This window comes from Coenobita brevimanus, chromosome 26 (assembly GCF_032717465.1).
Source record: "Coenobita brevimanus isolate Jiangsu-jjx chromosome 26, ASM3271746v2, whole genome shotgun sequence".
Lineage (NCBI taxonomy): Eukaryota > Metazoa > Arthropoda > Malacostraca > Decapoda > Coenobitidae > Coenobita > Coenobita brevimanus.
This window is the reverse complement of record NC_136979.1, coordinates 47,161,415-47,186,605: the sequence shown is the minus strand read 5'-3', so window position 1 is coordinate 47,186,605 and position 25,191 is coordinate 47,161,415. Positions and strand designations below refer to the sequence as shown.

At 43.3% G+C, this 25,191-nt stretch overlaps 1 protein-coding gene across 1 annotated transcript in view; it reads left to right on the top strand.

The window, feature by feature from the left end:
- Window positions 1–25,191, top strand: part of LOC145394033 (protein turtle homolog B-like) — a 354,094-nt gene that overhangs the window by 320,947 nt on the left and 7,956 nt on the right. The window contains exons 11-13 of the mRNA XM_080268003.1: window positions 6,562–6,697; window positions 7,222–7,327; window positions 16,183–16,373. Coding sequence (XP_080124129.1) covers window positions 6,562–6,697; window positions 7,222–7,327; window positions 16,183–16,373 — 433 coding nt within the window. The remainder of the gene's footprint in view (window positions 1–6,561; window positions 6,698–7,221; window positions 7,328–16,182; window positions 16,374–25,191) is intronic.

The following is a 25,191-nucleotide window of genomic DNA, read 5'->3' as shown; positions in this document are numbered from 1 at the left end:
AAAAATGTGTGATGATAACAAGAATTGGAGTCATAAAGAAGGAGTGAAAAGAAAAGGGAGAGGAAACGAGACTACAATCTGAGAGGTAAAGAGAGTGAAAGGGAAAAGAGAAAACTGAGGTAGAGAGAAAGAGAGAGAGGGAGGGAAAGACAGGAGAAAACAAAGGTAATGAGAAAAGGAAGGAGGACATCTGACACTAGGAAGGTAGAGACAGAAGAGAACAGAAAGCAAGAGAAAGAGAAAGAGGGGGAAAAGCAGAAGAGGAGAAGAAATAACTAAGATAAGGATGCGTGTGGAAGGGGAAAAAAGACAGGAAAAAGGACAAGAATACAGATTACGAGGCAAAGGAGAAAAAGGAAAAAGGGAAAACGTGCAGGAAGCGGAAAGGAAGAAAGTGCAAGGAGAAGGAGGCTGTAAAAATTGAGATGGAAGAAAATTACGTGTAATAACGAGAGAGAGAGAGAGAGAGAGAGAGAGAGAGAGAGAGAGAGAGAGAGAGAGAGAGAGAGAGAGAGAGGCAAGTGAGGAAATGGAGCAATAGCATAGGAAAATAAATGAAGGAAAAGAAGAACATGTTCAAAGGAAGTTAGGAAAGAGCGATATAAAAGAACTGGGATAGGAATAGTGGCAGAGCAAAGGAGTGAGAAGGAACTGCAGGAGAAAGACGAGATTAAAGGAAGGAGAGGAAACTAGGAGAAAAAGCTTAGGAGGAAAGAAAAGGAGGAAAAGGGAGGAAAGAAAGAAAAGAGAGAGAGCAGGAAGAGGACGTCCCCATTTTTCTGCATGAATTTTCCGAAACACCATGCATGCAATGAGAGAGAGAGAGAGAGAGAGAGAGAGAGAGAGAGAGAGAGAGAGAGAGAGAGAAGGAAAGAAAGGTTTTGATATCGCCTCCGGATTCTGAGTCTTATAGCGATTTCTGAGCCTTAGGGAGAGGTTGGAGAGGTGGCGAGGTGGGGAGAAGGGAGGGGTTTTGGGAGGTGGGGAGATACTGGGGAGGCTGGCAGGGAAGGGGAGTTTTAGAACTGAAGAATGTGGTGAGAAAGAGAGGAGGAATGATAGGAAATGAATGAAATCACAAAGAATGATGAAGAGGTGAAACAAATGAAGGAAGGGCGGGAGAAATGAAGAACAGGACAAGGGGATAGGGCGGTGGGGAAAGATGGAGGTTAGAGTGGGGTGAGACTGGGGAAAGGGGGGGAAAGGGTGGGATGGTGGAGATGGGATGGAATGGAGGATCGGGTTGGATAATGGAGAGGTTAGGGTGGTGCGAGAGGGTTGGGGAGGTTGGGTGAGGCTGGAGTTTAGGGGACTGTGAGAAGATGGCGAGAAGACGGACTGGAGAGGTGGGCAGGGGTTCTGGGGGTAAGGTAGGTGCGAGCATACAACATCCTTCATTGCATCGACGTATGTATTCTTAGAGTATTGATATAATTCCCAAGGATGCACTTCCACCACACGATATAACATAGCTTGGTACACGGTTAAAAAATGTGAGTGTTTTAAGTGGCGATACACCTTTTTCTTTCTTTCTTTCTCTTTTTTTTTATTGTAGGTGTACCAGTGGCGACCTCCCTTAACTCCTTCATTAACCTCTTCAGTCTGAGGGTCATTATTACGTTACTGGTGCTGGTAACTGAAAATTAAACGTGGCACAAGTAAGCACCCTAGTAGTAAAAGGGATAATTAAGTCAATACCTAATCTGTCGGTTTATTTAATTGGGTAAAATCGTGTGAAAATAACCAGAACTGAACAGAAATACGTCATGGCAGTGATAAGTTTACGAGCGGTACTGACAATGTTAAGTGTCATCGGGAGGTCAAGAAAAGGATATATTAAAAGACAGCATCGACCTGAAAGGGTTAATGGCAACAAAACAAAGGGGTTAAAAAAAAAAGATAAAAAAAAAATCCTTGAAATCAGATGGTGCCCCTAGACTTAAGGAAAACTGCCTGGGCATTGCAAGAAACAAATATAAACAGACGTCATCGTGGTGAATGGGCTTGAGGGGGTTGTTCCTAAATTCTTCACGTCAAAAGGTCCCCCCAGAGCTCAACATAATCGTAATGAAAAGGTTAAAAGAACACGGAACAAAGGACTCGTCGTTATGAAAAAGTTAAGAGAACACGAGACAAAGAATGAACTGAAGTAGACGTGGTAAATGGATACTCAGGGTCCATAAAAAGGATAGAGAGGAGAGCTACAGAGGGAGGAAATAAGAGGACGACTAGAGTACTCGGTTGTTGAAATTAATTACCCGTATAAGTCATCACAATTTAATAACCCAACTTTTTCCACGTCTGGCTTCTACTTCGGCTCTAACTTTTAGCACCAGACCTCCTATTTCTTTTACTGGCGTTCCTTCTCTCCGTTTTTCAGTGCCCTCTCCTCCTCCTCCTCCTCCTCCTCTTCCTCCTCCTCCTTCCTTCTCTCTTTCAAACTAAGTATCGTTTCCTCTAGTATTTGTTCAATATTTTCCTTCATTCCCTACCTCAGAAGTAATTGCTACCGTATTCATATAAATTCTCCCCTCAGTTCTTTCACCCTTACTGTATATTCCCTCTTCCACTTCCTCTCTTCCTTCTCTTCGTCCCTCCATCCTCTCTTCAGTCAAGTCTCCTCTCTTCTAATCATTCCCTCACCCCCCCACCACTCTCCAAATGTAGTTCTTCCCCTATTCATATAACTCCTCCCTACATTCCTTCTCTCTCATCTTCTGTCTTTACTGTTTACTCTCTCTCTCTCTCTCTCTCCCCTCCACTCCCAAATTCCTTCTTCTTTTCCCTTTGTTCTTTCTTATTTCCCCATTCCTTCTACCAAAAGTAACCCCATTTTACTTATATAACCCCTCTCTTCCAATCTATCTCCCTCATCTTCTCTCTTCTGAACCTCTTTCCCTCCAACTCACTTTCTTCCCCGCATCGTCCCTTCTTCAGTCTTTGTTTGGTCTTATACAAGTACTCTCATTCCCTCCCTCAAAAGCAACCCTCTTTTGTTTAAGTAACTTTTCCCCTTCAGTTCTTCCCCTTCATCTTCTCTCTTCAGTGCCTCTTATCTTCCCACTCACGTCCTTTCCCTTGCTGAGTCCTCTTCCCTTCACTCTTAATTCTATCCCCTATTCACGTAACTCCCGCCCTCCATTCCCTCTCACTCATATTTTCTCTTTATCGTCTCCCTACTCCCTTCTCCCTAATCATGCTCCCTCCTTCCTTTACTCTCAGCTCTATCACATACCTTCATTCCTTAAGTCAAAAGCATCTCTTCTCCTATTCATGCAACTTTTCCTCTCCATTTCTTCTTTCACATTCTCTCTCGCTACCGTGTCTTATCCCTCCTCCCTTCCTGTTCCTTGTTCCCTCCATTCTCTACCTTACCACACTTCCTCTTTCCTCACTCATCTCCTATTCATGTACCCTATAATCTCTATCAGTTTTTCCCCATCTTTCCTTTGTAATATTTCCTTCCCTCATCTTCCCTCCCTCTTCCTCTCTCCGCACTTTCTTTTTTTTTTCCACTGTTTTTCTTTCACAGGTTCCCAGACTGTTCCGTTCTATGGATTCCCGGACAAAGTACTATAACATCTGCTGTCCCATCCACATTTACCTTACATAAGCAACCAAAGCAATGTCGGTCGAATCAGAATGCTGGAAAAGAAATGTCAATAACTCTGGAAATCTAATAATATAAACGAGGTGCACATATGTAGAATAACCTTTAGAAATGGAACTGACAACTCAGTGGTACAACTGCAATTGCACTGCGCTGCCAAGCAACTGAATTATAACATGGGGACGAGAAAAATCTTCCACGTGTAACTGATTGAGCTGTTGCAGTTTGATGATGAACGTGAAAAACGCCGCTTCGTTGAGATACGTAGACTGAAAAGTCAGAAATATCCAAACAGCCAATTTCATTTTAACAGGGAACACAGATATTATTTTAACAGGGGACTCCTGTTCTCATCCAGTAATCCTTCAAGCTCCTCCCTGGGAACGCGTCTTTGGCAAATGAACCGATTCGAAGTTCCAAGAATTTATCTTGTATTAATTCTTGGTCGCTGAGATGGTCGACAGAAAAGGATTTCTCACAATTTTTACCTCAGGATATTGATAATGGAATTCAATTTCTAGTGAGTCCATATAACTGAAAATACCCCATGGCTCCCACAAGAAATACAATGACTCTAAGTTTGGGAAGCATCGTCTGTTTGATCACACTTCGTTTCTCGATTCACATAACTTTATCCTTCTACTCTTAATGCATCTTTGAGTCCTTCCAACTGATCATCAAACTTCTCCTAGTCGTTTCTCCCATCTTTCAGTCCCTTTCCTACACTTGTTTTACTCCTTGTCACAGTTTCTCTCCTCTGCGTCCAATACCCTCAGTTGATTACTAGACTTCTATCTTCTTTACTGTCCCCTTCTTATCTACCATCTTCTCTTCCCACTCTACCCTTCCCCTTTCCCTCTTTCCTCATTCTAATTGTCACAGATTCTCTCCTCTCGTATCACGTCTCTCTTCCAAACGACAGTCCCCTATTCACCCACCGCCACCGCTCTCTTCATTATCTTTCTTCCATCTTTTACTACCCCTTCTCTTCCTTCTTTTTCCCCTTGTCACAGCTTCACCCCTGTATTATCAACTACCTCTATTCCCAATTTTATTCTCCACTGAATCTAACATCTTCGTCTAAACCTCCTTCTGTATGTTCTAATCTCCTGCCCTGTTCCCTTTCCCTCTGTCACAACTTCCTCCCATTCTTTCATATACCCTCAGCTGGATATCAACCCTGTCGTATTGTTCTATTCTTGTGCCCTCCTTCCCCAGCCTCCAGGTCCCTTCCCTCTCATCCTTTTCCCACTCCCTGTCTGCCAGTCCCCTTCCTTCTCCTTTTCCGATGGCCACAACTTTCTCCTCTCTTATTGAATATCCATCGTTCCAGCTTCATTCATCTCTTCACTCACAACCACCACTGTCTTCGTCCTTTGTTTCTTCTTTATCTTTCAGTTCCCTTTCTCTCCACCTCTTCCCCTTGCCCCACCCCTGTCTGTTAAATACCCTCCTCTCCATCCATTCTCAATCAAGTATTTCCCCTCAACTGGCTATCAATAGTCTATCCTCTTTTGTCCCTTTCTTCTTCCAAATCCCCTTTGTCTCTTCCCATTCTCTTTTATACAACTACTCTCTAAAAACACCCCTACTTGACAGAAAGACTTCGCCTAACCACATATCCCTCCCTTCCCTTGGCCATACTGTAGTCCCTTCCTTCATTGTCTTCCCTTTCGTCCCCTCCTTCATTGTCTTCCCTTTCGTCCCCTCCTTCATTGTCGACCCTCTCGTCCTCTCCTTCATTGTCTTCGCTCTGGTCCTCTCCTTCACTGTCTTCTCTCTCTTCCTTAAACTTCTCTCTTCGTCCTCCGTCCGCTCTGAACTCAACACCTTCCCTTCCCCTCGTTCCATTCAGTCTGTACTTAAAGCCTCCTCCCCTCCAACTCCCTGGTCCTCTAATTTCACCATCTTTTTGCCCTCATTACAATCCTCTTTCTGATTGCACAGACGTAGGCCACATGTTCACGGCTTCATCATCACACCATCGTCATTAGCACTATCTTCCTAATCCAATTCTCCACAACGTCAGCATTACCTTCCTAACCCAATTCTCCACAGCTACGAATCTAGAGGGTACGACTGAGATACCGGAGAGGAACACACGGAAATAGACAAGGGAGGGGAACACACAGTAGCAAACAAGGGAGAGGAACACAGATGTAGACAAGGGATAGGAACACACACAAGTAGACAAGGGATAGGAACACACAGAAGTAAATAAAGGAGAGGAACAGTAGGAGCAGAACTGTCATCAGAGAGTCTAACAAAATTTAGGCACTTCATTCACATATATCCCTTCACCACCACCACCATCACCACCAGCACCACTCCCTTCTCCCTCCTCTCTCAATCCAACAGCTTCCCTCCTCCACGTCCCACCTGATCTGGACTCTAAACCTCCTAAGCTCATTATATATCTGTTTTCACCAATTCGCATTCTCTCATAAAATCGTCCAATGGGAACAAGAACAAAGGAAAAAAAAACGAAAAGAAATTTTCTTCGCAGTAACACCCATTCCTACTCCTCTCCTGCCACCACTCCGTCATAACCCCACCCCCACTCCTCGTATCCTTCTGCAGTTCTTGTGCCGGTCAGACACTAGGACATAAGCTGTTGAGAACTTGAACGTAACATCGATATTTGCGGATGTTATTCTGGGGGACGACTGTGACAGCAAAATTGAATGATAATCCTGTAATCGTAGGCACTAAATGGATTTTGATGTTTTGCAGCGCATTTCTCTTTTTGATTTATCCCACACATTACGTCTCAGCATCCTGTAATATATTTTCATGATGTAAACTACTGTATACTGATACTGAAGTGTGTCAGAAACCATAACAGAGAACGTTAAGGTGTAAGATGCTAATTAAATTAAGGAAAAACTGCCACGAGATCTCCTTTTGTCACTCAGAACACAGGCTAAATCTTCTCCTTCCTCCCTGTGCAGTACACGGTGGCAGGGTCAGTGTCTCGCCTGCGGTACGTGGCCTACACCCCGCGGGACTACGGCACCGTCTTCTGCTGGGCGGCTAACATAGTGGGTCGGCAGCAGGACCCTTGTGCCTTCACCCTACAGCCCGCAGGTAAGGCCATGCGGCGGACTGAGTAGGTCTGGACAGGTGAGATAGGAAACAGGCAGGGAAAATTAAAGAACGCACCAGAAGGAATATTTTAGCAGACCTTACTAAACCCTCCTCAGAGCTTAAATAAATGCCATTTTTTTTGTGATGACTGCGTGTTTGGCATCACCGACTGAGAAGCTCCCAGTCTCCCCCAAGACAAATGAAAATCGTCTGGTCTTGTAGCAGTGAAACTAATTCAAAGAAGACATCACCGCAACGCAGGGAATGATCTAGCACCTCCGAGATAGGTCTTCCTTGAACTGAACGAAACACAGTCTCTTCTAACAGTGGGGACAAAGAAAAGAGAGAAGGCATACTCGCACGGCACCTCAATGTTCCCCAAAATGAATATGTGCAAGGCGGTATTGTGGTCTGGAAAATAATATAAACACCAGACTGCAAAAAAATAATCTAACAACTCGGTAATAAAGAATGCTTCATCACATCGCGAGGTATAGTCTTAACATCTCACTTTCCCCACACAGGCGCCCCCGACAGTGTAAGAGACTGCGTGCTGACCAACCAGTCTGCGGGGTCACTCCACATCACGTGTCAGCCCGGAGCAGACGGCGGCCTCACGCAGACATTCAGGTGCGTGGGAAAGTGGTGGGAGTGAAAAGAATGGGAGGTGATGGGGTGGGTAAACGGAGAGTGGGAGAGGTAGAGGGGGTGGCAAGGTGGTTGGGCTGAAGAGAACAGAGGTGGGAGGGTAAGAAAAAGGTGGTTGGGAGAGTTCAGGGAGTTTACATAATGGAGATGGCAGGGTGAAAGAGTCTGAGGTACGCTGACATTCAGGTGGACTGCAGGTGGGGTAGGGATGGTGGCACTGAGCAGAATGCTGGGAGGGTGAGTGACACAGATAATTCAGGTGGACAGGTAAATCAGGAAGTTGTGGGAGTGAACAGAATGGAGGTGGGAGGGTGAGAAATTAGGTCAGAGAGACGCTGAAATGCAGGCGGATAGGTGGGTGGGAAGTGGTGCGAGTGGAGAGAATGGAGATGAAAATGTGAAAAGGGGGGTGGGTGGGAGAAAGATTGGAGTGGACAGCATGAAGGTAAGAGGGTGATGACTTCGATTAAAGGAGATAGCCGTGCGGAAAGGGTGAGAGACGTGGGTGAGAGGCTGTGGCATATCATTCACTCTTCGCCAGTTTTTTTACACTGTTTTACAGGATATTCAGCATCCTCCTAGCAAATGTTTTGATGTACTGGAATTCTTTATCCAGTATGTGATCTCAACTTTCCACTGAAGGAAACACAGTGTGATAATTTACCAATATCATCAAACAAAAGAAATAACAAAAACGCACACATCTAACTCTGATTTCCTCTAAGTTCATAGCACATCACAGGTGCACACTTACAGCGTAACTAAGCACTACACCTACGACAGTGTTAAGATAAGTTACGTTCTCTCATGTAAATTCTGATCGAGGTTTAAATTTTGCTAGCATACTTCACAATGCATCGGTTCCAACGACCCTCCTTTATTCAGTCGGTGTTGCTGACTGAAGCCGTGCGTAAAATTCGATACAAAACAGCTATGATCAGCGAAAAGTTAAATAAATCCTGGAGCTCGACAGACAGGCGTGTGGTTCTGCGTATTCATTCAAGCCCAAAGCTAAACTGGGCAAGATTTACAGTTTGAAAAAGGAGAGAAGTTCTTTAACGCAACATCACGTGGTTTACTGCACTGCCCATCAGGAAATACTATATGTGTTACCCTTGTCCACTGATACACCAATATAGCTATGAAGATAGTCTCACCAATAGTCGTTTCACCTTAACTTGGCTAAGATTTAGTATTCTTTTTGTAGCTTATTTCACGTTGCTCAGTGGCAGAGTAAGGCCCATATTCTCGTCAGTCAAGGAAGCTCCCTAACACCTCTTCCTTACCGATTTATTTTTGGATAAGTCTGGCTAATATCATTTTGTACGTTATTGTGCAGAGTATGGTGATATGAGAATGATTTAAATGACACAGAAGAGGACGGCAAGGTGTAATAAGCGAACGCACGCATGCAAACACACACACACACACACATACCCATTCAGCCATAAACCACCATCCTCACAGACAAGATATTCCTTCGGGAAAAAAAAAAAAAAAAAAAAAAAAAAGCCCCACTCCAACCACAACAATAACTCCAATCAAATAATACCTTCCCTACCCTTCCTCCATCCTCTCCCCCCAAGCCTCCCTCCCTCCTTTCCCCTTCCCTGCCCCCCTCCTCTTCCTCTCCCCAGCCCCCTCTCTCTTCCTCTTCCCTGCCACGTCTCTTCCCTTTTGACAGCTGCTTTCCTAAGTGGCGTTATCGGATAGCCAACTTCTGATCTTGTTATAGCTGCCGGAAAACGTCTTCTTGTTACCGTCTTTCTCTTTTATCTTTCCCTTTCTCTGTCTGTCTCTCTGTCAATGTCTCGGTCTCTCTCTGTTTCGGCCAAAGTCTACGCTTGTCTCTCTCTCATCGACTCTCTCTCTCTCTCTCTCTCTCTTTCTCTCTCTCTCTCTGGATTAATGAAGGTGGGAGAAGTGGGGTAAGGTGTTTTGCGTAATTGGCTGTAAGCGATAATGGACTGTCTCGTTGTGGAAAGTTTTGTGAAGGGGAGAAGGAACCGCAGGAGAAGATAGGGAAGGGTGAGGATGAGGATGAGGATGAGGACGAGGATGGGGGTGAGGGGAGAGTGAGGGTGAGGGGAAAGTGAAGTTAAGGATGTGAGAGAGAGAGAGAGAGAGAGAGAGAGAGAGAGAGAGAGAGAGAGAGAGAGAGAGAGAGAGAGAGAGAAACATGATAGTCAAAAGAAATGACTAAACTAAAATTCAAAATCCAGCTCGAAAGAAGATCAGAAAAAATTAAACAGAATTAGAGGAAGTAAATCGGGAAAAGTGAGGCTTCAGAAGAAAGATAAATGACTAGGAATATAAGAAAGAAAAAGGGAGGATCGAGGAGGTAAGACGAAAGAAGAGGAAGAGGAGGGTAAAGAGGGATCAGGCTGAAAGGAGAGAGGAAGCACTAAAGGAGAGAGGGAAGGAGAAGAGGAAGGAGTTTAAAGAATGAAGAGGAAGTGCTGACGGGCCAAGATGGTGGTAGTGCCTGCTGAAGAAAGAAAGAGAGTGAGAGAGAGAGAGAGAGAGAGAGAGAGAGAGAGAGAGAGAGAGAGAGAGAGAGAATATTACAAACAGGCTACCAAATCCACCCGGCACATCCACGCAATAAATCATGAATTAATGACTGGTCCTTTTTAATTAAGTGCCCATATGACATGGGTTAATTATCCGTCTGAACCCTCCTCTCCCCTCCCTCTCTCATTCTGTCTGTCTGTCTGTCTGATGTCGTGACAGATCACGTGTATGTCCTTACCAGTCACAGTAATTGTTGGCTGAAGTATGAAACCTGGCAAGTCGCGACCGTAGAGTTTTATTTTGGTCAATTTCTCTACACCCACTAGGTCTCAGGACTTGCGGGAGGTGTGATGAGGTGTGGGAGGTACTGATGGTGTGTCTGGTGCGGGTTTGCGATGTGCCTGAGGTATGTTTGAGGTGTATTTGGTTTGCATCTGGTTTGTATCTTGTATGAGGCTGAGGGGTGTGTTCAAGGACAAAGGACATCTATAGGAATGAGTTCGGGTGGTGGATACGGTTGGGGTGTGTGCGATTATTATGGGTGTCCTTTGTATTCTTTACCACATTGCTTTAAACCTCTCTCTCTCTCTCTCTCTCTCTCTCTCTCTCTCTCTCTCTCTCTCTCTCTTTTGAACACTAATTATCTTTACAGAGAAATAATTAACAACTGCCCAATCACATTTATCCCTTACACAAAGAAGAGTTATATTAAAGGAATGTCTTTAGTTTCGTCTCAAAAAACTTCAAAACTGGGCGAAAGGAACGTGAAATTGTCTGAAAATCTGTGGAGAAAAACCCCAAACACACGTCAAATTGAGGAACGAATGGGCTTCTGAAAAAGGTCCAGTTTTCTTCAATAACACCCCCTCTCTCTCTCTCTCTCTGTAAACATTATTTTAGATTAATTGTATTACTAAAACTGCCCTCGCCTTTAGTACACAACTTACTCCAGGGTACGAAGTTGTGGATGAGGGTAAACTTGTGGGGATTACTCTGCTCGGGTTGATTTGTGTGGGAGAGGGTGTGTGTGGGGGATTAGGGTGTGTGTGTGTGGGGGAGTAGGGTGTCTGTGGTGGGGAGGTGGGTGTGTGGAGGGGAGTAGGGCGCGTGTGGGGAAGTAGCGTGTGTGGGGAGGGGGAGAAAGGTGCGTGGGGGGGATTAGGGTGTGTGTATGGTGGGGAATAAAGTGTGTGTGTGTGTGTGTGTGTGTGTGTGTGTGTGTGTGTGTGTGTGTGTGTGTGTGTGTGTGTGTGTGTGTGTGTGTGTGTGTGTGTGATCAATAACAACAACAAAAAATCATCAACTCTAACAATAATAATAATAATATCACCAATAAACTCACATCCCCAGAGACAACCAATGATATCCTGTCCGTTACTCTGATTAATGTACGCAATAAACTCCATCTCTCATATGACAAACAACTAACTTCGCGCAAAATAAATCATTTAGGTGTAAAAGCACTCATGGCAAGGTTGACACGGCACATGCACAACGGACATTCCGGGATAATGGAACGGAGCATATGAGAGAGGGACGAGTGGACTGGCAGGCGTTAGTGGACATGAGTGGAGATGAAGGAATTCTGAGTCATTGCCATCCAAGTCTCTCTGGGGGAACTCTTAAGATTATGGGACTGCCAGGTAGGTTGGTGGCTGTGAGATGGCTGGGTGTGCGAGTGGATGATATTACTGGCTGAACTGTACTTCAACATTTTCTGACTGAACCAATGACTTGCAATTCATCCCATGTCCCAGTAAGCAGTTGTGGTGTGGTGTGGTGTGGTGTGGTGTTGTCGGGTGGCGTGATGTGGCCTAGTGTGGCTGAGGAGCAGAAGGACACAACTCAGCCACGAGGGGAACCGCAATATGTCCTACTTTGGTGGATTTCCTCCCTCTTCTACAACCATCACACTTTGAGATCAGATTATATATATATATATATATATATATATATATATATATATATATATAGTCAGAGCTATAAATATTGCCCTATCAGATAGCCTGAAGTGTAGATAGCCAGACATATCGAATGATTGATAGATACACCGTTACTCTCAATAGCGATGCCGTCCATAACAATTTAGCGCTGCTCAATGGTTATTTTACATGATCACACCTGCAAACGACAGGTCGTAACCAGGCCACGTCGCTCTCACCCAGGATGTTCTGTTGGTAAACGACCAGTGTTGCCAAACCAGCTCACTAAAGTGTCTCTAGTAAGGAGTAAAGAGCTAACTTTGGACACCACACCACGCCAATTAATTATTACCGAAGCTTGCAACGATGTGTCCCTTCTCCCTCAGAGGAAAAGTTGAGACGGCACAAACGTCCTAAATCTAGTAGCATACCCAAACTCCAATACCGTTGTTGACAATGTGTAAAAATGTCACCAAAAAGGAGCAATGAAGCAAGACTGAAATGAAGGGCCTCTCACCAACCAATGACTAGGTTTGCAAACTGGCCAACAATAAAGGTATGGTGATAGGATTCTGTTTACTGAGTTTGGTGAATGCACTGCTGTAAAGTCCAATCACCCGAGACTCGCATTGGCCCAAATACGACTAAACTGGGAAGCCAGCTGATCCCCTGACTGCATGGAGAGCCCGTAAGAAAGACTGCCTACAGCACAAAACCACACTAGTCATTATCGATGTTTTAAAATGGCTCTAGAAAATGGCGCAGGCAGATCAAAATCCCTTAATCGACTAAATTCATCCCTTCCCTAACCCATCCCAGTCACCGATCAAATTTCAGCACGAGGATATCAACTGTATTTTTGTACAACACCGGAGAGACTTTCCCAGGAACGAAATGTTACAGATGCCCTCGGCCTGAAGGAACTAACTAACGATACCTGTTTCACTGTAAGGCCTGAAACTGACATATATCTACTGTAGAAGCTTAACTGTAACAGTGAATTAATCCTAGCATATGATGCTAGTCATGAGGAAGTGCTATGGAATGGACGTATAGCTGTAGTACTGACGTATTCTGCTATCGAGCTATGTGCAATTAGCCGCGAAAAGACGAAAATCTGGGCCAAGCTAAGGTAAAAAGAGTATGATCCCCAACTAATAAGGAACAGTCAGTCAGTCAGTCAGTCATTATCCCGAAAAGGTACGACAGTCAGCTCCCAAATTAGATTGCATTCCCACTCCTCAACAAATACGGTAACGGGGTGTGTAAAGTGGTCAATAAAAATGAAAAAATAAAAATAGAACGCCGCTATTAAAGACTGCAAAAAGCCCCATCTCCAAAAAAAAAAAAAAAAAAAAAAAAAAAAAAAAAAAAAAAAAAGGCCTCCCAAATATGCTGCTATCATCCGTTAACAATTACTATAATGGAGTATGAGAGGCGATCTCTTATAGGAACAAACAGGACACCATTATGAAAGTTTTCAAAATGCCGCGCTCCACCCTAGGAAAAAGAAAAAAAAATCAGATAGCGTTATCCTCCCCCCCACCCCAAAAAAAAAAAAAAAACGGGCTGCCTTCTCACTCTGCAGTCATTACCGCAGTGTTCAGGTGGTAGGGTGGACTGGGTGGGGGTGGGGTGGGGGTGAGGGTGGGGGTTGTGGTGAGTCAGAGGGTTAATGTTGCAAGTGCACCAAAAAGCTCTCACGCCAACATTATTCCCTTCACTGAGACCCAAATTAAAATGAATCCACTCGCGTTCCCGTAACCTCTTTACTACGATGATTCTTTCTTTGTTATTCCTACTCGCATTACCATCAAACAGTTTTATTCGGCCACTGAGAGACCTTTCATGGCGAAGGAATGAGAAATTACGTCCACCATTAAAAGGAACTAATAGACTATCACTCAAATTTTTAAAGTGCCACCTCTGGCTCACTCCCCAGTCCCACCGACCATCTAAAAAAAAAAAAAAGAAAAGAAAAAAGAAAAGATCAAACAGCGTATCCCTGTCCAGAAAAAAAAAAAAAAAAAAGACTGCCTCCTCACTTTGCATTCATTTTGGCGCTATTCTGGTGGTGGTGGGTGGAAGGGGGGGTTAGAGAGACAGTGTCGCTTGTACACACACACACACACACACACACACACACACACACACACACACACACACACACGTACAGACAGCCTAAACCCCCACAAGGACAGAAAGCCTAAAGCCCCTCATTATAAATATCTTAAAATCCCCAGCAGTACAGACTAACTAAGGCTGTTCATTATGGTGCTCAGGTGAGGGTGGGTGAAGGAAGTGGTCTGGTTGAGAGGTAGTGTGTCACCTGTTCACCAAAATACTCACCCTCAAAATGTCGCCTCCTAAGAATTCCATCCCAGTAGGCCTATAAGTAGCCTAAATCCCCTAAAAGTACAATCAGCCAAATGCCCCCCCAAAATTAGCCCTCCAAACCAAGTCATTAAAGCAGTATGCAAATCGGCTAATTGAAAGGTAAAAAGGAAAATTATCAGCCACATCAGAGCACCAAGGCATTATCAGAAGTCTTCACAATGATTTTCCCGCTAAGGTACTGATCGCCTAAATCCCTTCAGAGTACAGACAGCTTGAATCCCACCCAAGCAAACCCTGGCTGAAGCACCAAAATAGACAGCCTTCCCTCTCTGCAGCCATTATCACGGTGCTCATGTGGCGGCGGGGTGAAGAGGGTGAGGGGGAGCGGGGTGAGAGGGAGTGGGTGAGAGGGGTGCTATAAGGCCTATGCAGATCCACGACACTTGGGCGAGATGTGACCAGCATTGTGTCAGGATGATGATGACTCGCCCCTCTGAAAGCCACGTCGCTGGTGCAGTTATTGTTGGGGGTTAGATGGGGTGTGCGAGGGGGAGGTATGTAGAAAGATGATAGTGGGATGAGAGGGGCGTTAGGAAGTGGCTGTGGTGGGGGGGAGGGAGAGTTGAGGAGATGGTGGTAGTGTAGGGGAGGAGGTGCGTGGTGGTAATGGTGGTGACGAGATGGGCCAGAGGTGTGAAGGGAATGTGTAAGTGTCAGTGGTGGTGATAGTGGGGTTGGGGTAAAGGTGTGAGAAGGAGCTGGTACTTAGTGAATGTGGTGAAGGTTAGAGTGAGATGAGTGTGGTGTTGGTGGATTGAAAGGTGTGGTGTGAAGTAGTGGTGACAGGTGGCAGTTATGGTGGTGGGGTGGCGGACGGTGTGAGGTAGAGATGGTGGTAGTTAGGGATGGTGGAGATGCTTTCGAAAGAGGGAAAAGTATGAGGTGGTGGAAGTGCGAGGAAGTGGTGTGAAGTATAAGTGGTGGAAGAAGTGTTAGGAGGTGGTGGGAGAAAGTGTAAGTGGTGGACGCTGTGTGAGGAAATGGTAGGTGAAGTGTGAAGATTATTGATGAAAGGTGCGAGGAAATGGTTGCAGCAGTGTGAAGAAGTGTTGTGAAGTGTGAGGAAATGGAGGGAGAGGTGTAAGGGAGTGGTTACTGATTGTACGGAGAGTGGTGATGGTGGTGGATGGGTGGTTATTGCAGGTGGACGCAAGATGACAGTAATAGTGGCCTACGTGAGAGTCGCTACAATAGGAGTGGCAGTGGTGGTTGTGGTGGTAGTGGTGATTAATGCTAATAGTGGTCTATGTGGGGGGGACAGATGATGTTTACAGTCGAGGCAGTAGTAGCGGTGGAGGTATATGTGGGGATGATTGCAGTGGTGATGATGGTACGGTGGTGGAGGGAAATGATTACAGTGGCAGTGACATTCGTTCTGACTGTACTGGTGATGGTGATAGTGGTGACAGGCAGAAGTGGTGGCAATAACACCAGGTGGCAACAACGCGCTGGCAGGCTGCACTGACATAGGTAGCAGGTGATGGTTATAGTAGTCATGATAATGATGGCAGATGACAGTTATGGTGCTCAGGTGGCGGTATCGGGTGCTGACAGTGGTGGATGCAGGTGAGGGTGAGGGGTGAGTGGTGGTGGTAGGTGGTGGTGGCAGATGGTAGTGGAGGTTATGGTGGCAGGGTAGATGCGTGAGGCACATTCACATCACACTGGTGTCTGTTACATCATCCCCGACCACTGTGGCGTGCAAAGGCGCTCACTGAATATGCGTGCACTTATGACACTTCTGCTTTACTGAAAACACGCCAGAATTTTACTGACGTACTTCACACACACACACACACACACACACACACACACACACACACACACACACACACACACACACACACACACACACACACACACACACACACACACACACACACACACATAGGGCCAAGGCGTGCGCACTGGTGGCTCGAGTAGCCTGTGAAAATGTGAGATGGCTTGTATCCCCTCTCTCTCTCTCTCTCTCTCTCCCACTAACTCTAACTTTTTTTCCCACAGGGCCGAGGTGTTTACGGGGGGTTCAAGCAAGCCTGTGAGAGTGTTGGAGGGCATGTCCCCCACCTTCACTCTAGAGGGCCTGGCGCCGGGGGGAGATTACGTGGTCACCCTCACCGCCTTCAACAGAAAGGGGTCCTCGCCCCCCGTTTCGCTGGAGGCATTCACGCTCAAGGTGGCCGAGAACAGAATGAGTGAGTATTGAGTGGTTTTGTTGATCCTCTCTCTCTCTCTCTCTCTCTCTCTCTCTCTCTCTCTCTCTCTCCAATTAAACCCTTTACCTATAAGTCAAGCCACATGGAGTAACCGGAGTAATCAATGAGGCAGGTGTGACCATTTTCTATTGCAGGTGCGGTCGGAAAAACAGGAACTCCTACTAATTCTGTACTTAATTTTTGAATTGTGATGGGGAGAATTATAAAGTACTCATATATACACGCCTTGTTTCAACACTCATATATTACAGTACACTATGTCATTAATTATACTTGAACTTCAACGTAATTTGTTGAAATCAGAGGCAATGGACGTACAAGAAATATACTTCTGGTCGAATTCACTCAAAATTATAGGTAACGATGCTTTTTTTTTTTTATTGTACAAAACACATTTCCACTTGTATTTCTCACCCTACTCTTTAAAAGCCGTGAACCGAGCGCTGGCTGGGAGGGTATTACTTTTTAGTTACGGTACACAAATTGGTGTTCCTGGGCCATAAGTATGTAAGGATTTATGATAAGTTTTAATATCGTCACGAATTTATTAATCCTGAAATTCTAATGACAATACCTGTTACCGAGATACGCAATGGCAAGAGTACAGTCACGAACACTTTCTTGAAGGTGAGTATTTTCCGAGACGCAACGTTTCTCCCTAAAACTGACTCTTTTTTATATTACTGTATCCATCACGTCTGCCATCCTTCAGCCTGACCTTCCCATGCCTGATTATATAAGTCTGTGTTCTGTAGATAATGTCAGGGGGGCTACTGGTGGACTGGTTTGCACATTCATCCTGCAACTGGACTCAGCTTTTATTTTCTTGCCGGTTAGACAACTGGAAGTGGTAGATTATCCATTACGACAAGTGGAAATGTTGTGTGGGAGAGAGACAAAGGTTAGAGTGTGAATTATTTATTTTCTCTAACATTCTGTGTAGCCCGAAACGTTAGAGAAAATTAATTCAAGCTCTAACCTGTCTCTCTCTCCCAGTCAACACTTCTGCTGAGAATAGCTAGTACCCCCCTGCTCCTGCTCACCTCATGCTGAATTTGGGGCCTGAATATAACTTAGACTCCTTGTAACAGGTGCTCTGTGAAAAACTGGTACGTTACAAAAACTGATTCTCTGCTTTAATGATCTTTGTGAAGCTGAAAAACATAAAGCCTTCTGATTCAAGCTTGTCAGTGACTTGAAAATATTCATGAGATGGAAATGCTCTATCGCAGTACAGCCTTGCCTCCAAAAATGTTTTCATTCATTTTTCGCTACAAACCTTCAAAACACAGCATATATATCCATTCCACGCATGAAAATTAAAACCGTGTACTGGTTTCCGACACGAATTCTGAAATCGCACCCGTTGAAAAAAAAAGTGCGAAAAAAACGGGGCTTTACAATGGCAACATATTTTCTTTTTCCAGGCTGGACTATTATAAAGGCAATCACTTCAGCACCAGAGCTAATCCAGTTACGCTCTTCAACCCGCCCATTTCCCTATTTCAAAAGCCATCCCGTGCGCAGGAAGTAATGCTGAATAAAATTAATACACTTTTTTTTTGCGTGTACATGAGAGATTGTGATTTGGCGAAAGAAAATAAAGAATAAGAATGATGGATACTAACGATATGGATAAACAGAGGAGAGAGAGAGAGAGAGAGAGAGAGAGAGAGAGAGAGAGAAGTGGGGGGGGGCAGACAGGTAAACAACACAGGTGGAGAAGCAGAAAAGGTGAAAATGAATCTTTATCTTTTAGAGAAGCCTTGTAAACTAAACCAAGCCACCTGCAGGAAGTAAAAATAAAACATAAACTCGTTCTGGACGAAGGAAGAAGGGATGGAGAAGGAACGAGAAGGTGGGGTTGAGGAAGGAAGAAATTTGTAGGAAAACTGGGAGACGGAGCAGGTGGAGGAGGAGGAAAAAAATTAAGAACGCATGGAAAATGAATGGCGAAGGAACGAAAAGGTGAGGGAAAGAAGGGAAGACATCTGTAAAGGAAAGTGGGAGGGGGAGGAGGTGAAGGAGGAGAAGTAAAGGAAGGAAGAAAGATGTTACGGAGGGAAGAAGGCAGTAAGGAAGTTTGGAAGAATGTATGATGGAGGGAGGAGATCAGGGAAACCAGAGGGTGGGTGGGGAGGTATGAGGTTTAGAGAAGAAACGACACGAGACTAAACGAGACCAAAGGCAAGAAAAATGAGCAAAGAAAAAAGAAAAAAAAAAGCTGCACGCCTCAGATTACAAGGCCCCGAAATGGAGAAAATTAGAGCTGGGAAAGGAAGAAACGGGAAGGGAAGAGAAAAGAACAGAAGACAAGAAAAGGGATGGGAATGGGAAGGAAGGATACGGGATGGAGAGTAAGGGACGAGAACAGATTAAAAGGTGACGAGGAAAGAAGACAAACAAACTAAGATTAGAAGAGAAAAGAAGAAATGGAAATGCAGAAAAAATATGAGCAGAGAAGGGAAGAACAGAAACTAGAGAAGAATAAAGGTGAGAGAGGAAGTAAGCAGACACAACCACCCCGAGAACTTCTGTGGCTTCCTACCTTTGTTAATGAATTACCTGTTGCTGTGACTGTGAAGCGAAGAGGAAAGGGAAGAAAAACGGGAGATAAGAACAAAAAAAAACGGGAATGAGAAGAAATAATAAAAGAGGAATGAGAGGAAATAAAGAAGAGGAAAGAGAAGATATAAAAACATAGGAATGAGAAGAGATACAAAGAGGAAGAGAAATAAAAATGAAGAAAAAGACATAAAAAGAGGAAAGAGAAGAAATAAAGAGGAGGAAAGAGAAGAAATAAAAAAGAGGGAAGAAAAGAAGAAAAAGATAGGAGAAGAATTTTAGAAAAGGAAAGGGATGAAATAAATAAAAGGAAAGAGATGATATAAAGACGGGAGAAACAGACGAAAAAAAAAAAAAAAGAGGAAAGTGAAGAAACAAAAAAAGAAGGAAGGAAAAATAAAAAGGAAAGAGGACAAGAAAAACGAAAAGAAGACACAGAAGACAAGACTACAGAAATGAAGAAAGGAATACAGTAGAAGAAAAGAAGAGCCAAATGTAGACATAAGAAAAGATACGACAATGGAAAGCTAAAAATTAAAGAGAAAATAGGCAAGAGGACACAAGAGAACATAAAGAGAGAAGCGAAGGGAGGGAGTAAGAAATGGAAGAAAGAGAAGAGAGGAGATGATGAGGATGCAGAGAAAATATCCGTAGAACTACATCCTCCTCCCCCACTATAATCATGAGAAGAGGAGGAAGAAGAGATCGGAGAAGAGAAGAAGGGAGGGTAGAGAAAAGAAATGAGAAGAACAAAGAATACAAGGAAGAATGAAGGAAAAAAATACATAAGGAAATAGAAAGCAAAAGAAAAGGGGATGAAAACAGAGAAAGAAGTGAAAAAATTTAACTTCCCTCCCCCATCCATCCACTGCTGTTGTAAAGAATTGTCCGTTTTTAGGGTCGGGAAGATAATTAAGAAAAGTGAGATGAAATTTTAGTAAGAGAAAAAATAAAACAATAAAAAAAACGAATATGGAACAAGATAAAAAAAAAGGGGGGGAGGAAGAGTATAGTGAATAAAGACGAGAGAGAGAGAGAGAGAGAGAGAAACTTAGTACTAATGAATGGCCTGTTGCTGCGAAGAAAAAGGAGGAGGAGGAGGAGGAGGAGGAGGAGGAGGAGGATACATACTGGTAAAAAAAAATATGGAGAAATGAAGTATTAATCAAGCACAAGAAAGAAGAGAAAAAAAGAGAGGCAAAGAGAAGAAAGCAGAGGAGAAGAGCACGAAAAGAGAGAGAGAACCACCCTCGAACCCCCTGTCTCCCCTCCCCTCTTCCTCCCCCTCCCCTCTCCTCCCCCCTCCCCTGGGTCGTAATGAATGACCTGTTGCTGCGGCCGAGAAGAAGAAGAAGGTGTTCGGGCAGGTAATTAGCCTCTTGGACACTAATTAAAGAGGACAGGTGTGAGGGGAGAAGGGTGGCGAGGGAAGGGATTGTGGGGAGGGGAGCGAGGGGTAAGATCGAAGAAAGGAGGGAGATGGGAAGGGGGGGACGAGAAGGAGTGAGGGTGAGAAGTGGGTAGAACTAGTAGGAGGGAGGGGGGAGGGGAAGCAAAGGGGAGGGGAAGGAAGGGGAGGGTGGGAGGGAGGGAGGGATCAGAGGTAATGGGCAGGGGGAAGGCAAACAGAACAAGAGTAAAGGATAGGAATTTCAGAAGGTTAAGAAGGGGAGGGGTGAAATGGGGAAGGGCAATGAGTAAGAGGGGATGGAGAAGGGTAACAGGGTAGGGGGATAAGAGGGAATGGAGAGGGGAAGGGGGCACTGGACCTAAGTAAGAAGGAAGAAAAGTGCTGAATGTTCTTTTTGTGTTTTTCTTCCTTTACTACCCCTCTGAGACCCATTTCCTTATTTACGTACTTTATTAAACCCAGGACGATTGTATCCAGGTGATGGCGTATATATCTCGCGAGGGGTTTAATTATTTCTGCTATAAATCTTTTCTATTTCTAGTATTTTCTCCCGTATGAACTTTTTTTTAACCCTTTCATCACGTTGACGGTTTTTAGTAAGGACAGAGCTGACCTAGAGATCCTTTGGTCGAAGCCACCACTCACATGCAGCAGTGTTAATCAACAGATAGACAGACAGATTACCGATAGACAGAAGCACAGACAGATACAAATTCATGCAGACAGGACAGACATACGGATACATCCACACACAAATAGACTGATACAGACACAGGCAAACATGACAGACAGATACAAAGAGATAAACAGATTGACAGACGATTTCAGCAAGATTTATAACAACAGTGATGAAGACGATTTATTCAGAGTAGGATGAAGTGTCGGGTCGTGTACGGGTGACAGAGACTAAATAAAATATCATCGGGGCGAGAGGATCAACTGTTTTTAATTAGCTAATGTAAATGCAAAGGAAGCAAAAGTAAACTGTAAATATAATGTAATTTAAAGGACACTGGTAAAAAGAAAATAATTAGTTTCTCCAGCCCAGCGACGTTCTTTTATAGCATATATTTTTGTTACAGACGGGAGATTGCATTAAGTTTTGAAGGATTTGCCCAAATGATGAGGTTAAAAACAATTTTCATTACCCATTTAGGCACCGCAGCGCTTCTCCATTATAGTCTTGCTAACAATAGGGGGATATTTTTGATTGAAGGAGCCCCTTGGTAGTGAAGGGGGTTGAAAATAAAATCAAATGACCCTTCAAAACACAGACACTGATATTCTCTGACATACAAGAGGACCACGACAATACTGAAGACCAAAATGGCACATAATATCGATAATATAGTCGGTTATCCGTACGATATTTTGCGAAGAAACAAAAAGGAAAGAAAATAAATGGACAGCCAGTGAGGAAAACTACCCTCCCCCCCAACTTCATTTCGGTAAGAACACGATGTTCCACAGATTAGCTGACCGGAAATGAGACTGAATTTCCAGCTGCTAAAAGTAAGTGTTGAAAAAAATCATCTTGTGGCAGTCCGAGTATTATAAGAAAAAATATATCATTGCACTGAAGTGGTCAAACGTCAGACGATTTTATTCAAGTGATTAATAAGATTAAACTAAGGTAAATGGAAATATTAATGAATAGTATGCAAACAAAACAGCTGAAGAACTGCTATGATGTCTCCTATGTCAAAGAGAACATGGCTTATATCTATGCTGAGGCGCCTAATCAGTACTTTCCTTTCCCTTACAGCAGACGATTTTAGACGATTTTTGTACTTTACACGAAACCTCAGATATCGAAACTGTTATATCATGATTAACGTTCTGAATAAGAGTAAGCTTCAGTTTCTCGTTCAACTTACGGCTGACGATTATATTCAGGTCACAGAAACTCACCGCCGTTAAAGGGTTAGTGCAACTATTTGAAGAGAGTTGTAAGACACATTACCAGGTTAGTGTGAAGACGGGTGGAGGCTCTGGGGTCCTAGAGCTTATACGATAGGTAGGTGATGTTTACTCTTGCCTGAAATAAGAGAATAATTAAATTTCACAAATGTATTGATAATGCGAACAAAAAATACATGATTATTGTATAATTTGTAGCTTTTACAGACTGCTGGCACCACAAGGGCTTGCTGAATATATGGGTACAGCAGTGGACACTAGTGCTACATATCACTGACGAACATTACTATAAAAATTTATTACACAAACATTACACAAAAATTATTTATATGGACAAGAAAAATAGAAAATGTTGTTTGATACCTGCAGAGAAATTTATATTTATATATAGCACGCACACAGACTTGCACCAATCCGCTCTCTCTCTCTCTCACACACACACACACACACACACACACACACACACAACCCTCCCACGCCACCCACCCTCACTAACCGAATAAAAAATTGGACAGTCATAAACCATGGATGAGTCTAAAAGAGAGAAAAAAAAAGTGGGATGTGGTGCAGGTGAACATCGGTCCGAGCGCTGCATTTTGCTGATCACACTGCAGCATGATCGACTCGGGGACTAGTAGTATTTAGAGGCGCATGTGTGTGACAGACAGATAGAAAGACAGAAAGACAGAGAGATAGATGGACAGACAGAAAAATTCAATACATCCCTCTATTCAGCCATCAAATATTTCAATAGTGCATCCATGCATCGTCCGTCCCTCCATTCATATATCCATTCAAAAAGTCACGTTGTATATATATGTATATTTGCATGTATGTTTATGTACACACACACACACACACACACACACACACACACACACACATATATATATATATATATATATATATATATATATATATATATATATATATATATATATACTCATCTAAACATCAACACACTATAATCCATACATCCATGCACCCAACTATTAAGCGCATTAGCCCCCCTTCCTCTCTCTCCCTCTCTCTCTCTCTAAGTTGTGTGTTGGGAGTGAGTTAATCCCCCTTCCCCTGGTGATTTAGAGAGAGAGATTTAGTGCCACTGTTGATATTAATTGGTATTGGGTATGCATGTACTACAGAGAGAGAGAGAGAGAGAGAGAGAGAGAGAGAGAGAGAATCATCATTGGTTTCGTGTACACGGTCGTGAATTAATGGTGTGTGTGTGTGTGTGTGTGTGTGTGTGTGTGTGTGTGTGTGTGTGTGTGTGTGTGTGTGTGTGTGTGTGTGTGTGTGTGTGTGTGTGTGTGTGTGTGTGTGTGTGTCGCATGGCCAGAGAAAGAATATAACACCAGACATTTCAACATTTCACTGACATATTTCATTGGCTAGAATTGCTTTCCTCGCTGTTATTCTTTTCACTCATATTTTTCTCGCCTAATAAATACAGTGACAAATAATTCTGCGTTTTTCTCTCGCTCTTGCCTCACCCCATTCTCATTTTTTCAATATTTTTCTCTTCTGATATATTCACATTCCTACTGTTCGATTTCTCACGTTACTTCCCTTCAAAAATTATATGATTTTTACCCAGTTCAAACAACACTTTCTTTTTAGATCCTGAAGCACCTCTAGGAAGCAGGTTGTCCGTCCGTCACTCACTAATAATATTCGGAAACGAGGCGATCAACTTCCGTAGAATATAGCACTCCGTAACTAGTAGCCTGCTTCTGTAATTCTTCCTTTTCCATAACATTGTCATTTTTCATTCTACGTCTGTTCACACACAATTAAAATCTATCCTTTTGTTGTATTGATTTTCGCATTCGTTTCTGATGTTGACTCCAGCATCACTATGTAGCAAGGTTGACTGGATACATAAACATATTCATAGCCTTCAAAAAAAAAAATAAATAAATAAAAAAAAATAAAATAAAAAGAAAGTTACAAATATACAACATTATACGGAGATTAAAGTCAGGGGTTGAGTGGAGAGAAGCCCCTTACTTCCTCTAACCCCTCCAGTTCGATGACGTATTTATATTACATTCTAACTTCAGACGATTTTTTCCATTAACTTCTCAGCTTGATGTTCTTGTATGGTGGAAAAAATCGTCTGGTGGGAAAAAAAAAATAACTGACATCAAGAGGACTCACTAAACCTGAATAAAATCGTCTGGTTGCAACAAGAATAAACTGCAAAAAGACTACGAAGGGAATCAAACCAGTGAGATTTAGGGGTTATACTTAAGAACATATTATCGTGTGGAGGCAGCTACCGTAAAATAATACTGTGAGGTAAGGATCTCCGATGTATGTAAATTCACCAGAAAAAGTATCGTCAATCTCACGTATTTTGGATTCTGATACAAGGATGAAAAGTTCTGACACACTCTGTTCTTTACGTCCGTATGTCCCTTTTCAATTAATTTTTTTTAGATCAGTTTATTCAAGCAAGTAAAGCAATACGTAACAAATTTTCATACTTAAAAAAGAAAGCACAAAATCCCTTAAACAAAACACGTGGACTAATATTAAGGAGACTCCAGCGAAATGGTACCTTTGTTGTTTCTGCCTTGATTGGTTTGGGATAAGAAGCTCAGTGTTTTCCAATTTAGTATGTGGTCTGTCCAAGTTTCATATCCTTTTCACTCGCAAATCAATCGTTTTTAATACACGATCCATAAAGTTCAATAAAAAAAAATGTGGCTTTAGGACATACGGATTACCGATTGCAACAAGTCACACCAAATATTTTCTGATATTTATTCGAGTTCCAGCAAGAAAAACGACTCTCTCTCTCTCTCTCTTCGAAAAATCAGCGCCACATTTTCTGTACGGCCTTAGAGATTTATTTCAACGCCTTGGTTCTCTGTTTAATCTCGTTCCTTCTTACAA